At 41.4% G+C, this 19,049-nt stretch overlaps 2 protein-coding genes across 2 annotated transcripts in view; one reads left to right on the top strand and one right to left on the bottom strand.

The window, feature by feature from the left end:
* The window catches only part of LOC308102195 (netrin receptor UNC5D-like), a gene marked incomplete at both ends in the record, with an annotated part of 127,332 nt that overhangs the window by 59,623 nt on the left and 48,660 nt on the right, over nucleotides 1–19,049 (top strand). The window lies entirely within an intron of this gene.
* Nucleotides 1–19,049, bottom strand: part of LOC308101211 (uncharacterized protein) — a 44,152-nt gene that overhangs the window by 17,615 nt on the left and 7,488 nt on the right. The window contains exon 3 of the mRNA XM_080450595.1: nucleotides 17,282–17,428. Coding sequence (XP_080306721.1) covers nucleotides 17,282–17,409 — 128 coding nt within the window. The 5' untranslated portion in view covers nucleotides 17,410–17,428. The remainder of the gene's footprint in view (nucleotides 1–17,281; nucleotides 17,429–19,049) is intronic.

Raw genomic sequence — 19,049 nt, 5'->3', positions numbered from 1 at the left:
TTTACTACAAAATAAGCATTCAGTGTGAAATCAGAATATTTACAAGACTTCAATCTGAGTCTGCATGACTTCACTTTTACCACACTTCCTGGGGACAGAGGGAGACAACAGATGTTTTCACTTCGGCCCCCATCCTTACATAAAGACAATAGTATTGAAATCAGCCTACTAACTAACAAAGGACTTGGCTCAGTGACTTGTTTTTAGTTCACACTTAAAGCTAGGAGCTTCTGCTCCAGGACAAAGACCAGGATCTTAAAGTGTTGACTGATCAACACATCAATAGCAGAGACATGCATCTCGTACTCAAATCTAGGGGGTTTCCTATGTAACTGCATTATGATCAGGGGAACAAAAAAGGTTTAGGTGTTGGGGGAATGCAAAATGGATCGCCTCTCAGCCTCAGCCTGCATAACAGATGGGGGATGTCCCCAGTTATTTTCACCTTCAAGCACTGCCAACTGCAAACTCAGAATCACCTATTATTGTATCACAATATGAAATGAAATTACTTATATCGAACACCATGCTTATGTTTGAAACGATACTACAGCAACACAACCCTCGTTTAAGTGAATTGCTTTCACCTGCTGCTGCTGTGCAGAGTGTGCGCTACAGGGCATATCTCCGCCAAGTAGTCCGTGAGCCAGGACCCCAAAAATGGGGGAGATCATTACCATCTGGGGTGATTAATTCTCATAGTGATTTTTGGGTAGGTATACACCCCTAGAGCTAGGAAAAATGTGATAGCCTTGCATCGGTGGTAGCTATCTGTGTGTTATCACTCCTTTTATAACCACAAGCCAAAACACAGTTTTCAAAATCCGAATGAAGCATTCTACTTCAAACTGATGGTTCTCTCTTATTATTGACCCTCTCTCTCTGAAAAATGGTTGGGATAAAGCTCAGACTATATATTGTCCAGAAAGGTTGTTAATATCTAGAATATTTTTCTGTTACAGGCAGTGACAACATAGTGACTATATTTGACCAATGTACTTTGGTTTTAATGAAAGATGGAACACAAAGGGTTCCTTTGTAAATTACCTAAGATTTAAAACCATGTTTACATACATAGATTCTAAGGAAATGTATTATGAAATTCAATAAACAGAATATAGTGCAATGGGTAAGAAAATATCCAAAATGGCCACTAAACACACGCCTGGCAATTTTTTACTTTTAATCCGCTTGTCTTAGAATACCTCTGTTTAATACCTCTTTTTTAGGGTTTTCATATGTAGAATCCATTCCTGATGTTATTTTTTTAATATCAGGTCAATCATGTCAAAGGTCAGGTCAAGGTTAAAATTGACCTCTGGGAGAACAACAAATGGAAACAACTTGATGAACATTCATGGTTCACTATTCATGATTTTGTTTTGTGAAAAGTGGCATTAACATGTCACAAGAATTGGTATTCATAATAACATGAATGTAAAATGATATAATCTAATGTCAAATATGTATCTTTTGCAACTACATCTGTATTCTCCAACCCACATCCTGTTCTACCTCATCCTTACAAGTATCCTCCTTATTAACATCACTCCTCATCTGTAGCTTGAACATATCATCAGTAACCATCTTCACCAGAGCAGTTACAGTACATCAGTGATGTACTTCTCACTCTCTGTGCCCTAAATTGATATTGCACCATGTCACATAGCTCTGACGGTGGGGTCACCCTTAGCAATGACAGGAACAAGAATATCCTAGATCTCCTATCCAAATTTTGTGACATCAAACGACTTGTCAGGTGGGGCTTGGTGGTCTGCCACTTTCCACAACATCACTTGTAAATAAATGAGCCCACATGTGGTGCAACAGGTTGGTCGGTGTTGGAGGAAGGGCCATTGACTTGTGGCACCCACCTCACCCAGCACATCAGGGTAGCCTGGGAAGTTCCCTGCCAGCAAAGTGTAGTGTGCTCTGATCTTGCCTTTGTCATACATATAAGACTGTCCCATCCCAATGCTCCATCTATACTTTACACTGTAGGTCCACCTGATACACCCCAATACACAGCATACAACAGGACAAGAACATCAGTGTAATCACTGAGCATGTGTATCACACCCTTTCCAGAGATGGCTGCATCAGGGATATAGGAACTCATGGTGATGTCTGCCTCATCATGACTAAATGCAGTATCTATCGTCAGCACTGAAGGTGTACAACATGCTCAACGGCTTCTGCTTAATGTTCTTACTCTTCATGATGACATCTCATGTGGGTAAAGGACAGTACTATTCACAACAGCATGGGGGCAAATTAGCCAAGGATGGGATTGAAGAGATGATCTTTCTGTGTGTGAGGAATCCTACACCCCAATATTTTATGACCAAGACACACCAGTGCTTCAACTCTCCCTCTGTTTCTGCACATTTTGGGGAAGGCTTCAGTCCACTCCACTCACATGCATCATGACAGCATCTTTCCTGATCGTTATGGCAGTCTGCTCCCCAGACTGGTCAGCAGAGACAGTGATCCAGAATCCATCATGGTGCCGACAGACAAGGTCTAGCTTAGCCTCTATGCTATGGCATGGAGCACATGCATCTTCAGCAGGCACTGGGTTAGATATCAAGCACACTGCACATGGCCAGCATGGAAGAAGTGCTTCAGTCATGTGCTTCATGAGAGAAAAGGTGAAGTTAATGTCAATGTGTCTCCCTGCGCATTCAAACTGGTGGATGTGAAGTGTAGGAAGAAGTTGTCTACCCACTGTCAGCCAGTAGGATGGAGATGTGCAGTGTCCAGGTAGGCTACTGCTGTATCTGTTCAAATGTCTTTGGCCAAGTTGATAGAAACCACTTCAGAGTGCTGCTGATACACTCAGGACTGACCACTGAACTTGCCTGTCATGTTCTGCAACCACATGCATTTCCACTTCCAGTGCTGAACCTTGCATCAGTTTTGCAATGCAGCTGAAGAATATAAGATGCTTATATACCTGCAAGGTGTCAACAAACGGCTCCATGTCAATTGTGAGGTGAATAGGGCCTGCTGTACAACCAGTGACCATATCTGCTGCCTGCTTGGACACCTGGTTGGACGATAAGGTGTGAGAGAGACCTTGACCTGACCTTTAGCACATAGGCCAAAGACTGACCAGCAAGTCAAAATATAACATTAGAAATAGATTCTACACCTATGAATGCCCCGGGGACAGGTCCCCACTTAGAAACACCCCCACTTAGAAACACCGCCACTTAGAAACACCCCCACTTAGAAACATCCCCACTTAGAAACACGGACCCCCCCACACTTCGAAACACGGACCCACCCCCACTTAGAAACATCCCCACTTAGAAACACGGACCCCCCCACACTTCGAAACACGGACCCACCCCCACTTAGAAACATCCCCACTTAGAAACACGGACCCCCCCACACTTAGAAACACGGACCCCCCCATCATGCTACTTTGTTACAATTATTATTATTATTAGTATTATTATTATTATTATTATTATTATTATTACCCTTATTATTATTAGTATTATTATTATTATCATCATTATCATTGTTATTGTTATTATTATGTCATGCTATTTTATTATTAATATATATTATTATTATTATTACCCTTATGACTATTATTATTATTGTCTCCGCCGAAGGTGGAGAATATGTTTTCGCTTTGTGTGAGCAAACATTGTTAGCCAAGCTAACATTGGGCAAGCTCCACGTGACACGTGTCAATTTGTTGACACCAATGCCTCTGATTGGCTAGAGGGACGCGTGACGAAATAAAATTCTATAAATAGGTGTGTCACTTCAAAAAGCCCATACTTTTTGAAGTGAGGTAAAACAGGATCAATCAGACTTGATTGGAACAGTACCTTCAGTAAGTCCAAGTCACCCGTCTGTGCGTGTGTGTTTCCCTCTGAGAACACCTAACATTGGTCAAGCAAAGGCGCAGAAGGCCAAAGCTAAGAAAGCATACTCATCTACAATTGTAAAGTAGAAGAGGACTAGAGTTGAAATGATCCCACAACAAAGCCGAACTCTTAATACGTGTCAATATGTTGACATCAATGTCTCTGATTGGCTAGAGGGACGCATGACGAAATACAATCCTATAATAAAAAGGTGTGTCACTTCAGGGGGCACGGTGGCGCAGTCGGTAGCGCTGTCGCCTCACAGCTAGAAGGTCCTGGGTTCGATTCCCGCCGGGGACGCTGTGGGCACTGGGGGCGTGTCTTCTCCTCCGCGTCATCAGCGCCCATACCCTAGGTGGGGTTGGCGAAAGGGCCTACTCTGTGTGGAGTTTGCATGTTCTCCCCGTGTCTCCTAGGGTAGTTAATACCCTCACAAAAACTTGTAGTAATCCTGGTCACTATACCGCCTCCCCCATGACAGCCGGGGCGCCTGATGGAGGGGAAGGGAACTGGTTGGAATAACGTGTTCCTTCCACGCGCTACGTCCAACCAGGGAAACTCCCCCCTGTCAGGTGACAAGAAGGTCAGTTGGCTCTCATGCCTGAAGGAAGCATGAGCTCGGCCCTGGCCTCCCTACTGTGGGGTGACAGGTGTAATACTGGTGTAGGGCTGGTGTAGTGCCCAGGATCACTTAGGAAATTGGCACCGGGTGAAAAAAATGGGTTACAAAAATCGCGGGATAAAAATAATAAAAAAAAAAAAAAGGTGTGTCACTTCAAAAAGCCGTTTACGTTTTTGAAGCGAGGTAAGACAGGATCAATCAGTCTTGATTGGAACAGTATCTTCTAGTCCAAATCACCCGTCCGTGCGTGTGTGTGTCCCTTTGAGAACACCTGACATTGGTCAAGCAAAGGCGCAGAAGGCCAAAGCTAAGAAAGCATACCCATCTACAACAGTAACACAGAAGAGGACTAGAGTTGAATTGATCCCACAACAAGACCGAAATCTTAATACGTATTAATATGTTGACACCAATGCCTTTGATTGGCTAGAGGAATGCATGACGAAATACAATTCTATAAATAGGTGTGTCACTTCAAAAAAACATTTACGTTTTTGAAGCGAGGTAAGACAGGATCAATCAGTCTTGATTGGAACAGTATCTTCTAGTCCAAATCACCCGTCCGTGCGTGTGTGTGTCCCCCTGAGAACACCTAACATTGGTCAAACAAAGGCGCAGAAGGCCAAAGCTGATCAAACACACCAATCAACTGCTGAAACTGTTCAAGACAATGAAGATGAAGAAGACAGACAAGTATTTGAACAAACCAGTCAATTATGACGACTCCCATATGATAGATTGCTTCAATGTAAACAGAGCATTGCTTCAATTAAACAGAGCTAAGAATCATAAAGAAAGAATGAAATTAATCAGAGACAAAAAATCGCTAAATGACAAAAGACGAAGACTAGCCATGAATGCTGACAATATGACAAAGCAAAGATTGCTACAATCTCTGGAAGAAAAAGTAGAAGAGTCTGAAGAGAACATCGAAAGGAAAAAAAGGAACTGGTCAGAGTATTTAAATAATGAAAGACAACATCAACAAGCACATAATGAGTGAACTCTTGAAGAAAGTTGCTGATGAGAACAGAGGAGAGGATATCACCACGCAACTAAAAAAAGGTTGGCTCTGCATTCCTAAACAACAGAGAAGTAAGTGCACAAGAAGCAGCGTACAGATTACTATCCCTACCAGATAGAACAGGAAATCGAACGCAGGTTTCTCCAAGTTCCTCTGGGCGGCGAGGAGTCCAAGAAAGACAAGAAGAACGGTAAAAACAAGAAGAAAAAATGACGACCCGTCCAGTGACAGTGACAATGGCAGTGCCAGTGGTAAGATGGTTTTGGAACGTTGGAGAGAATCTCTGCAGTCCTGCTCCAGTCTTTCCCTAGTGTTTGTCCACCTGTCCACTTTGGAAAAGAGCATCATTTGGGCAAAGTCTCTCCTTTCAACGCTCGCTGTAAACTGTGCAGACGGAAAGGAGACGCAGAGACTATGTTACTGTGTGACGGATGTGACCGAGGACATCATTTGCAGTGTTTGAGACCCAGACTGAAGTCTGTCCCGGAAGGAGACTGGTTCTGTCCAAGCTGTCGTCCCAAGCAGCGCTCTGTCCGTCCCGTGTCCTCCCGTAAGCTCTCCACTACTGATGAGGTGGATGAAGACAAGGAGGAGGAGTCTGAGGAGAAGGAGGAGGACTCCTCCTCTTCCTCCGATTCGTCCTCCTCCTCAGAGGAAGAATTGTCAGCTGAGGAAGAGGAGCCAGTGAGCAGCAGGAAGAGGTCTGTAGCAGCGAAGTTGCCCCCGTCCTCCAAGTTGGTCAAACGGGGACCTAAAGATCAACAGGTGCCATCCAGAAACAGCAGCTCTGCTGGAAAGAACTCCTCATTGGTCAGTTTTACGTGACATCACAATATGTAATATAAATATATAAATAGGAGGCTGAGATCACACAATGTAACTAACTCCCATTATGCAAACAAAAGAATCAGCAAATGAGCATCTGAAACCTGATGATCGCGCAAAGGCGCAGAAGGCCAAAGGCCAAAAACAGAGAGAAGGAATGCAATTAAACAGAACCCCTCTGTTGAAATTCAATTCGACTAGCCATAAATGCTGACAATATGACACAGCAAAGATTGCTACAATCTCTGGAAGAAAAAGTAGAAGAGTCTGTAGAGAACATCGAAAGGAAAAATTTGACAAATTGAAAAAATTAGAACATTCCTAGAGAACTATGGTTAAAGATAGGGTAGGTGATTTAATTTGATTAAAATAGCACGGGTCCGTTGGCGGAGACTTGTGCTCCGAGGAGCACATTTTCTTGTTATTATTATTATTACCCTTAATATATATTATTATTATTATTATTATTACCCTTATGACTATTATTATTATTATTATTATTACCCTTATGACTATTATTATTATTATTATTATTATTATTATTATTATGTCCTTTCCTTCTCTTGCGTAACGGTCGGGATCTCTGTGAGCGCAGCCTGTAGTCTATGGAGACAATATCCAACACTTCACCACGGTTAACCAGTGGTTTTCAACCTTTTCAGGCCCTGACCCCCCAAAAATGATAGTATTTGAACTGGAGACCTCCTTTTTTTTTTTTTTTTGCTGGGGCTGCAGGGCAGCGCGGCACAAAATCCAAAGGCTCCCTCTCTCTAATTCTCAACAAATGTCTGTGATTATAATTGTCCTACAATCTGCAGAAGGGAGACGGTTAATTCCTTGTGTCATTTGCGTCCATAAGATCGCACAGCTGTCCAGTCTGGACTAATATCAAACCAAACGAGGCTGTGCGTAAATACTGCAGTTATTACAACAGCGCAGCAAGAAATAAACGATTAACGTGCATGAGAATGTGCCATTGGTAGCACAATGCAAATCCTCAAAGAAAATGCGTCTTCCTAATAGATACATTTGGATTGGATATCTCACAATATGATAATGGTAACAATATGCGGGGATTCGCTGTCCACCGAGGAACAAGAGCAAGAGGCGTGCAGAAGAGGAGCTTTAATAAAAAGGCACTTTTCCTGCCGTGTGCCAGCCACGCTCTACGTCATCGTAGAAGCAGCTAAACCTACAGGGTCTGTGCGCATCTTTGGGGCGCTACATACACAATATTCCGCTCATCTCTTCAGTACAAAAGGACTCCCAACATTAGTGGGTTCAACCCATTCAAAAGGTGCCCACATATCCAAATGAACCCTATACCTTCAGCTTCAGAACGATTTGCAGAGTGGGGGAAAAGTTTTGCTTTAGAAAATATTCAATGAATGAATGAAGAAATACTCTGTTACAATAATGTCCAGTATCAATAGAGGACTTTACTGTTCCTGTTCCACACAAAAAAACAACAACAACAGGTTCTTCTATATACAATATTTTGAGGAAAAAAGAAGAAAAATAAAATAAAAAGAGCTACAAGCTCACAATGCTCACAATGTACAATAGTACAATATTTTCCTCAGATGTAGTGGCGTAGAAATAAAAGTAGGCCTACCTATGAAACAGAAAAATATCCTACAGTGAAACAAACAAAAAAAAGAATCAAAGCACTTGGGCTTGGTCAATATGTCAGGATACATGTACTCGAAAGACAGACAGACAGACAGACAGACAGACATACAGACAGACAGACAGACAGACAGACAGACAGACAGACAGACTACACAAAGTTGTGGACTCTACAATTATTTGAAAACTTTAGTTACTTGTCAGATATATATTATGATATTATGAAACATACATTAACCACTTTAGCCCTATTTTATACCTATAGGCTATGTGAAAATAGCAGATATACAAGCTTACAACGCGTCGCATCACACACCCACACACACACACACACACACACACACACACACACACACACACACACACACACACACACACACACACACACACACACACACGTCCATCCATCCGTCCGTCCGTCCGTCTATCTGTCCATCCATCCGTCCGTCCGTCCGTCTATCTGTCTGTCTATTAGTACGGCGCGTAACGTGCGACGCCTACCCAAAAAGACAGACATACAAGCTATCAACGCACTGCGACATGGTGTGTCGACTGCCTGCAGATCTGTTATTTTGGATAGGGCGCATGCTGTGCTGGTTCATGCGCTATGAATGAACCCGATTTTATTCTATTCATTATTAACCCACCTCCTACATGCATGCAAGCATCATTAATCAAAAGGTGTCAGTCAGCGTTACAGATCTACAAGCTCACAACAATGTGTTGCTGATCACCGCGTTGTGAGATTAAATTCGGGGCTGTCATTACTGGACTCATATTGTTTATGGGGGGCAGCTAGGCCTTATTGCTGATAGATAGTTAGATAGATATTTAAATAGATGTATAGATAGACAGACATAGATGTATAGATAGACAGACAGACAGACAGACAGACAGACACTGGTGAGCGCACGCACTCAAGCAGCTCTCTGCCAGAAAAGCTTCCAAATGCGAAGTTTTATTTTCGCTTGATATCGGTGGTTGATAGAGAGAAAATGAATTCATGACTGATAGACAGACAGACAGACAGACAGACAGACAGACAGACCCAGGCCGTCCGTGGGAGCGCACTCACACCAATGCGCTAAATTATAATATAATAATAATAGGGTAATATTAATAATAATAATAATAATAGCATCAATTTGTTTATTGCACTGCACATTTACGCACAGCCTCGTTTGGTTTGAGACACAGTGTCCACTGTCCAGTCTGGTCTAATATCAAACCAAACCAGGCTGTCGGTGGACAGCTGTGCTTAATCTCATCTCATGGACGCCTCTTGAAGACTTCATTTATGGGCATATGAAGTGGACTAATATAGTAAGTGGACAGATTAAGGTGAAAGTTTAATTTCATCATACTTCTGGTGGTGACAGAGACATTAGAATCACAGACAGTTGTTGTGAATTAGGTGAGAAAAATCCTTCTGAATGTGGCAATTTGGAGAGCTCCAAGTTCCGCACAGATGCTTATGTTTCCTAGTTCCTTAAATGCTACAGTTTCTTCGAAAATATGTAATCTCCTAGTTCAAAAAGGCGTGGCGCTGTGATGCAAGTTCATGTTCATGTTACCAAGCCATATTGTAGTACAGTCAATAGTAGGCTAATAGGCTGCTTATTAAATCTACAATGAAATTAAAACGGATCACCCTCCCATGCGCGTGTTGTTCTGCAATGATTTTTCATTCATTGGAGGCAGCAAATAAGCAACACATTTAACATATTAAGCTCAGATGATTCCAACCAGGAGGAAAGAGACGGGAGGGCAGGAGAGGGAGAGAAACGGTATATAATGCTTTTTCTTTTCTTTTTGTTGCGTGTCAACTTGCACAGCGCGCCCCATCCCACACCGCGATAATGGACTCTGAAATCTTGGCTCATGTGTAGCCTATCATAATTATTCACACAAGTAACATATGGATATATACACTTAGGATTTAGAGAGAACCCTGAACTATTGCGCTTGAGATTTGGGTACATTCTGGGTTAAAACTGAATCTCTCCATTGTCTCCAAACTAAAGGCCCAGAATTAATTGGAGACGACAAAAAGAAAGCAGTGCTGTTCACAAAAATGACATATGCCTATGGTTGAGGAAGGTGTAAACTTTAATTTTATTTAATAAAGGAGGATTAATGAAGCATTAATACACACAGGTGCTTTGATGTTGGGCTAATTTGACAATAGATCAGATGCAAGTGTTTCATTAATGCGCATGAGATGGTTTACCAAGTATGCCTACATTAATTCACATTCATTGTGATTATATATTCGGAATAGTGGTGTGTATAAATAGCAATGCGTCACTGTCGGAATAGCGATGTCTTTAAAACAAATGGGAAACACCTCCATTCAGAAGAATGGAAGTCAATCTTCTAAATAGCGATGTGGCGGAATGGCGATGTGTAACCGAATGCCCCCCCCCCCCAGGTCCCCATATGAATCACGTTCACGAAGTTCACAGATTCCCTCACACAACTGCAATATTTTGTTGTTTTTAACATAATTTAGTACAATGGAACATCACCATGGGATGGACACCATCTTTGATTTGGCAATACAAAATTAACTGATGGTAATTTCACTGATTCAGCCATATTTCTTGAACCCTAAGACCTAGTTTTAGACACCAAAACCACCTTTCTAGGTTGAACAGTATCATAAAGCCATTTAAGCTCCTGGCAGTCATATTGGACGCCATCTTGAAAATGATGGCTTTACGAGAAATATAATTTCCTAGATTTTTTTGTATGTTCTTAAGCATGCCTAGACGTACCAGAATCAATTGAAAAACCTTTTGTATATTTTTTGGGGGGGGGGTTAATAGTATGTTTTCATATATTGACCCATGTAATTTTCGCCTAGTGTTATAACATAAAATGCATGATAGCACCCATAAAGCTACCATTGGTGCAAGGCTATCACATATTTTCTAACTCTAGACATGCATACCTTGACAAAAATCACTATGAGCATTAATCACCTCAGATGGTAATGACCAACCCCCCTGGCTCACGGACTAAAGCCAGGGTGACCTACCCAGGCTCATGAAATTCATATGCAGGCATAGTAGCCAATTAGAATGAAATCTGCAAAAACTGACTCATATACTGATACAGAACCATATATTGGCTATATATTATGGCTGTCGGGTGGAAATCTTGTATGTTCCTTTTTCATTATTATTTAAAAACAATTTGAAATCGTGAAAATAGCCAATCTACAAGCTGTAATTATTTAATAATTAAGAAATACTATATTTTAAAGACTGAAAAATCAACTAAAGTCAATATTAGAGCAAGTTCATTCACATTTCATTTGAATGAAAATAACTTGTGGGTAAAATTCATTCTGTGAATCTAATGTGATTAATGTGACCCCTACTTCAGTCAGTGAAGTCCAGGGCTGAATGTGACATATTGAGACCTATGTAACTAAATATTGGTCATTTGCCAACACATTATTTTGTGAAATAAATGGGTTATATTTCACAGATAGTTATACTATTCTTATAATATATTAAAATACAATCATCCTTAACCTTCAAGTTAAATGCATTATTGACTTGCCCACAACAGAAAGACTTGGGACTCGACTTGGACTTGGGACCAAATGACTTGGGACTCGACTTGGACTCGGACCGGAGGGTTGGATTGACTTGGGACTCGACTTGCACTTGGGACCAAATGACTTGGGACTCGACTTGGGACTCGGACCTGAGGGTTGGATTGACTTGGGACTCGACTTGGACTTGGGACCAAACGACTTGGGACTCGACTTGGACTTGGGACCAAATGACTTGGGACTCGACTTGGACTCGGACCGGAGCGACTTGAACAACCACTTCATCCACAAACTGCACGCATAGTAACTTACAATCTATAGATAAACATTGGATGGAAAGGACACACTATTATTAGACTCAATGGGCCTGATTCACTAAGCTGGTCTTAAATAACGTGTACATAAAGTGACTAAAAGGAGGGTGTATTTGTCATGATGAATCCCGACGGCTGCCAGCTGATCGTAAAATGTCAAGCGTGTTCCCGAGAAGTTCATTTGCATTGTTCCACGCATAGATATATATAAAGGCTAGATGGCTCAAGGGGGCATCGCAAGCGCAGCTCAACCGCGGCCATCTTGCCACAGTCATACATAACATTATGTCTATGGTGCATGTACTTTGAAATAAACATAGCGTGCTAAATTTTCATCCGATTTTCAAACGGTTTGGTGTGTTGTAAACACCAAAAGATGTAGTTATGATACTGCATACTCATAATTATATTATATATATATTATGTTTTTTTTTTTTAAATAACATTAAGTATGCAGTATCATAACTAAATTGGCCAGCAGCACGGGTGAGTCATCTAGCCTTTATATATATCTATGGTTCCACGCCCCAAATTTTCACACCATAAAAGGCAACAGGAAATGAAATATCCAACTTCAACTTCACCGTGCTGAACTGTGTTGCCGTGTTCCGTTTATTATAAGCGACTTTGGGCTTGGTTTTCTGTAAAGTTGCTTGTAAATATTGGTAATTGAGGGTTGCGTTTTTTGGGGTTTGTTTCTGACTGACTGACTGACTGACTGACTGACTGGCTGGCTGGCTGGCTGGCTGGCTAGTGTCGGTTAGTGTAGTTGCTTATTTGGGCTTCTTTCTATAGTGTAGTTGCTTATTTGGCCTTGCTTCACTTTTTCTTTTTAACCAGTGGTTCTCAAATATTTTCATGTCACGTACCCCCATGTATTTGTCCCTAACCCTAACATCTGAAAATGTTTTGTGCCAGGGAGCCCCCTACCATATTTGTGTTGTTAGGAAGTAAAAGAAAAATAATCCAAATATTCCACATTTTATTTTAAGATTTTTTGAAAAAAGCAGATCTACAAGCTCACAACGCGTTGTGTTGTGAGCTTAGATTTATTTTTATTTTCAATGTATACAGTATATAGGTTTAAGGTGCTCATAATGGCCTAGTGCCCTAGTTCTTTTGGGCTTGTTTTCTTAGACCTGGTTGCTTATTTCTCTCACAAATTCTGGCAACACTGGAGCTGAAGAAGTTCAACTTTGTCTCTTTTCAAGAAATACAGATGTCGGCGTCGCATTGCCTTGACAACTTGTTCTGTCTGGAAGCGATGGATCAGCTGAACATAATGCCCTCATGTGCAATGAGAATAAGAAGTTTACAAAGTTTAACCCCACCACCAAATCTCTGCTGTCGGGCAGAAACCAGCTAACCAGGGCTGGATTAACACCTCTCAATGCCCCCCCCCCCCCCTCATGCGCCCGATTCGCCGCGCGCGTGCGAGAACATTTTTTAGGTTTATTTTTCTTCTTTTTCTCTAATCTAGCTAATTTGACACTGTGTTATGTTAATTCTTCATTATTAATTACTTACAATGCATAAGTCGGTTCAGGTTCTATTAAATAAGTATTTTTAATAATTTTAACATTTATTTTTATTATTTTTATTATTCTAAAATGGACTTGGGTGGGGGGTCCTTGCAGCGCATATCATTAGAATGCCTTAATCTTCATGCTAAATCAATTACTATAGTGCCAAACCTCAAATAAAATATGTATGTGCCCAACATTTGTCAAAAAATAATAAAAGATAGCCTAAACGGTCTATTGCTTGTATGCATATTATAGACATGATGCAAATTCCACCGATTTATTTTCTTTCTTTTTTTTGCCCCCTGATGCCCAGGTGCCCCTGGGCACGTGCCCAAAGTGCCCATATGGTAGATCCGGCCCTGCAGCTAACTCCAAAAAGTAAAATTTTCAGGAAATGAAAAAAAAGTGGATTTAGGAGGTTTTGTCTGTCATTGATAAGAACAGCTGAATGGACATCCAAGCTCACAATGAGGTTAGAGGTGAAAAAGGTGTGGAGCCTGGAGTCAGCAAAACCAACTAACTCCACCCCCCTTTGGTGTACTTAGCTGGTTTAGCAGAAAGTTTGAGGATCCAATGGAGTTAGCTGGTTTTGTCATAAGCGCCTTTTAATACTTTTCATTGGTTCAATATTGTTTTAACCAGCACACAGACATAAGGGTGTTCAATAGCACTGATTTATGAACAAAAATGTAAAGCTGAAACATTGAGTTAGCTGGTTTCTGCCAGACAGCGACGAAATAATAGGCTATTAAATAAACACAGAAATATATTATATAAGCATGTTCTACTGAACATTGCTCACCTTTAATGAGGTAATAAGATCATGTTGGAATCCAGATCATACTGGAAGTACTCTCTCAAGAACAGATTCTGCTCTGCGTTTGAATCTGTCGGGGGGGTTTGTCATATCGCGTACGCACTGGCCTACAAGTGGGCGTGCCCTCAGATCAGGAAGCAGGCTGCGCTTTACCCAACCAAATGTAGTGGGCGGGATTTACGTGTCCGCCGATCCTTCCCCATTCTAAACAAACCGAAACTCATTTAATAATAGCGTCCTCGGAGCAGACAAAACCACGGAAAGATATTCACATTTTAACTTGCTCTTTCATCATAGAAACAAGTGGGCTTATAACCAAAACGATCCATGTTCTCTGGGAGAAGTGGTGTTAGTGTTCCGTGTAGAAATATTGTTAGTGGGAATGAAAACATAGTCGCACCACCTGAAGTGAAAGGCTGAAGGCAGAACCAAAACCCCGGTTTCCTTGCACACGTGTGCTACGTCTTCTTCCTCCCAGAGCCAACTGAGATAGTCAGAGGGCGCTGTTTTTCCTTTTCATTTGGCGATGGGTTCCCATATTGTACTGGAAGTGAAATGCTGCTATTCCACCCCATCCGGATGCTATCAATGCATTGAATGGGACATTATCACCTTTTATCAGACCATTGAATGGGCGAAGTAGGCGACATACTGACCTATCCGCGATTTATCAGACCATTCATTGGGTGTTGTCAAGACATACTGACCTTCCGACGGTGATGCCTTAAAAAGTCCAGTTTCGGTTTTGCTTTCGGTTTCGGACCATGACGGAGGCGCGCAGCCTCAGGCAAACTGGAACCCTGTGAAGGGCCACGAGGGAGCTAAAGCGACGAGTTGCCGTCCTGAACGGTGTGACGTTCGCCTGTGCCTACTCAGCGCCGTTGGAGTTATGTACCGATAGGCACAGAATCGTAAATGATGTTGTGGGGACTGTTCCGCCTCCGAGTAGGTCAGTAGCTCCTGATTACGCCCAATGAATGGTCTGACAAATCGCGGGTAGGTCAGTATATCGCCTACTCGTCGCCTACTCGCCCATTCAATGGTCTGATAAAACGTGATAATCTCCCATTCAATGCATTGATAGCATTCGAAGCCGGTGGCTATTCCATATATTATGGACCAGAGCTTATTGATTACTAAGGGGAAATTTGTCTTTGGATTAATTTATCATTTTCCTATACGTCGGAATGGGGAATGGATCTGTTCTGGACACAGAATATTTCAGCCTTTTGATTGATTGAATACTTTATTAGAAGTTTGCAGAAAAAAAGCACATGAAAGTACAGTTCAATATTAGAAAAAGTGCTCCTCGGAACACAGGTCTCCGCCAAGTCAGGTAGGTTAGTGTGGGCCAGCAATGTTCGGAATTCGCCAATCAGGCTGGAATGTGAAAAATCGGACGGATCGGACAGATCCGTCTGGATCACTTGACTAAAGAGACAATGTGTATCGATTTGCGTGATGTTTTTTTTTTTTTTTTTTTGCAAAAATCTGCCTCCTGGTGGCGCTATAATAGGTGTTATAATACAATGATACAATGTGAAAGGGTGGCATTTGTTGCAGTGCGAATGTGCGTGCAAAGTTTCACCGCAATCGGACGCTGCGTTCATTATTTGCAGCATTTTGTTCAAAACGGGCCACTCCTGCAAACTTTAGATGTCAATCTTAGCCAATCAGGATGGAATATAACAAATCAAACAGATCCGTCTTGATCACATGACTATAGAGATCATGTGTACCGATTTGTGTGAAATGTTGATGAAATCTGAAGGAGTAATATCCACAAATGTGTTTTACATAAGTCTGCCTCCTGGTGGCGCTATAAAAGACAGATGTGAAAAATGCAGGGCAACGTTTTTTTCTTGGCGTCTCACATACAACGTTTTACACAGATCGGTGCAGTTATAGGTAAAACCACGAATCGGCCTGTTATAGCGCCACCATGAGGCTGATTTGAAAATGTTCAAGTGGCATTTCTTCCTCGGCCTAGTGAGAATGTGCGTGCAACATTTCACGGAAATTGCACGCTGTGTTCATGATTTGAGGCATTTTGTTCAAAACGGAGCAGTACTGCAAACTTTGGAAGCCATTCTTATCCAATCAGGATGGAATATGAAAAATCTGAAAGATTGACTATAGAGATACTGTGTACCGATTTGCGTGATGTTTGGATAAAATCTGTAGGAGTACTGTAAAAAATAAAATAAAAAATGTTGCAAAAAGTGGCCTCCTGCTGGCCCTATGTGAGAGGTTCTCAATTGGCATCCAGAGTGTGTGTGCACAGTTTTGCTGCTATCAAGCCAACAGTGCCGGAGATTAGCTGTTCACAGACGCACACACACACACACGGATGGACGGACAGACAGGGTGAAAAACATAGTCTCGGCCATGCCTTTCGGCTTGGTGGAGACAACAAGATCAACTAATAGGATTTAAAACCCAAGAAAGCCTATGGCTTATTTCCATTGGGGTCCTTTGTACATACTGTATCCTTTCTCGTCAGATGGTAATGTGATGTAATGTAATGGTCATGTAATGTGGTCAATAAATAATATTATAAATGAATAACGCAACATTGGAGTTGGCATGATGAAAGTCCAATAGGCGAAACTGTAGGCAGCCGAAGCCAAGGGATCTAATAACTTGGCTCTAAATGTGTTCAACTGAAAATAAATAAAAATCGGTGGAATTTGCATCATGTCTATATGCATACAAGCAATAGACCGTTTAGGCTATCTTTTATTATTTTTTGACAAATGTTGGGCACATACATATTTTATTTGAGGTTTGGCACTATAGTAATTGATTTAGCATGAAGATGAAGGCATTCTAATGACATACGCTGCAAGCAAGCGTGTAAGTATGCCTCCAAGCAGACTTGAGAAAGAGCGGACCTCAGTAAAAATCACCAACAAAAACATTATTGATGAATCACACTCGTAACGTGGGAAGTTGCGTAAATTCTTGTACGTTCAAAATATGGGCTTAATGAGCTTAGGCCCATTGTCTTGTTTTTTTCAGTGATTTGCACATGTAACTTAGCATTAGATCATTTTAGGAGGATTGACATACTGTGTGTGTGAAGGTCCAGGTTCGTTACTGAAGTCAGAAGGTTCATCTTCAGCCCAGTCATTCTTCACTGTTGGAGACTCTGGTTTGTCAACTCCCTCCTCCTCCTCTCTCTCCACAGACTCACTCATCTTCTGGTCTTTATTAAACCTGTCAAGGTTAATATAATAAAATAGATCAGAAAACAGTAAATAATGGATGCATGTGCATAAAAACACAGTAGGAACTAACAAACTCATATTCACACAGGAGGACATAGCCCTAGAATGTCTGTGATCTTACATACATTTCATGTATTCCAAATACACAGTCATAGGTCCCTCTGGCCTCTGTGTAGAGCACAATTTGCGCGGCGGAAAACTGCTCTAAACTCCGTCTGTACTCACCCAATAATTAATTCCTAAGACTTGGAGTCAGATATTGTCATATAGTTTCATATCCATTTGAACGTTCTGCCAACGTTCTGTTTAGTCAAATATCTCCACTTTTACACAAGCTGCACACGGACGACATTCTGTCCCGGGCGAGGGGCCTGGAATGAGTGCAGGCCTGGAATGAGTGCAGGACACAGAGATGTGTTTTATCTTATTGTTGCTGTCAGGTAGAAACCTTGTCAAAACCTTTTTACCTTTTTTAATGTTGCCTGTATTCTTCTGTTTCTGCCACTTTTCGCAGTTCTGGGTGAACCGTGCTGTCGCTTTTTACGAAACTCGGCCATATGGTAGATGGTCATGAAAAACGATCAAGAAATAATTCTCACAATCTTTCGTCAAAAGGTGGCGCTATAGCACTCAATTGAAAATGCCAACTTTGAACAGGTACAACTCATGCCCTGTTTTACCTACAGCCATATAACTTCAATACACACATGCGTCTCCTCATGATGAGCAACTTTTACCCTCTGACTTTTGACCTCTGACCTTTAGATCTCCCACCATTTTGAATTATATGAAAAGAAGCTAAAATCTATCTCCTCCTGGGATTTTTTAGCAATCTGCACGAAACTTTTTACACATGAACTTTGGACCTATGCTGACTCAACGATGCAGCGGATTTTCCTCAAGTGAAAAAATTAAGCTTTAATGAGCCAATGAATATTGCAGTTTTATGACAATTATTCATCTGCCCCTATCACATACATGGAGACTCACATTTCTTTGAAACTTTGCGGTAATGTTGAGGGTCATTCCAAATATCACTGAAACCAATCTTACTCCAATTGGTCAAAGGGGGGCGCTATTGCGATTTTTTGAAAATGCAAACTTTAAACAGGCAAAAGTCATGCCTTGTTTGGCCGACAGCCATTAAACCTGCTTACACATGTGCCTTGACTCATGAGGAACACATCTATCACGTTGACCAGTAAGCTCCGCCCTTAGATTGTCCGCAATTTTGAGCAGTTTGAAAAACACTTAAACCCAGGATTTTTCAGCTATTTGCGTGAAACTGTATCATCTGTCTGATCTCTTTTTTCATAGGTCTTTTTGGTTCGTCCAATGGCTTCTCCCTTAAGCGAGTGCCTCATGACCGCAATGTTGCCGGTTCAAGCCTCACTTGATGCAGACTCATTTAAGTTGAGTTGCAAAAAACCTGACTGTATCAATGAATACATGTGCAAACGGTAAAGATAACATGAAATGCTTATTTGAGAGTACATTTTTTCAATGTATGACGTACTTCATCGTGAAAATAGCCGATCTACAATCTCACAACTTTTCAGATAGCAACGTTTTGTGAGCTTGTAGATCGGCTGCTTTCACTGGTTTCTGTT

This window comes from Gymnoscopelus braueri (genome assembly GCF_963280865.1).
Source record: "Gymnoscopelus braueri genome assembly, chromosome: 15".
In the NCBI taxonomy this organism is placed as follows: Eukaryota; Metazoa; Chordata; class Actinopteri; order Myctophiformes; family Myctophidae; genus Gymnoscopelus; species Gymnoscopelus braueri.
The sequence above is the reverse complement of the archived record's forward strand: the minus strand, read 5'-3'. Positions and strand labels throughout refer to the sequence as shown.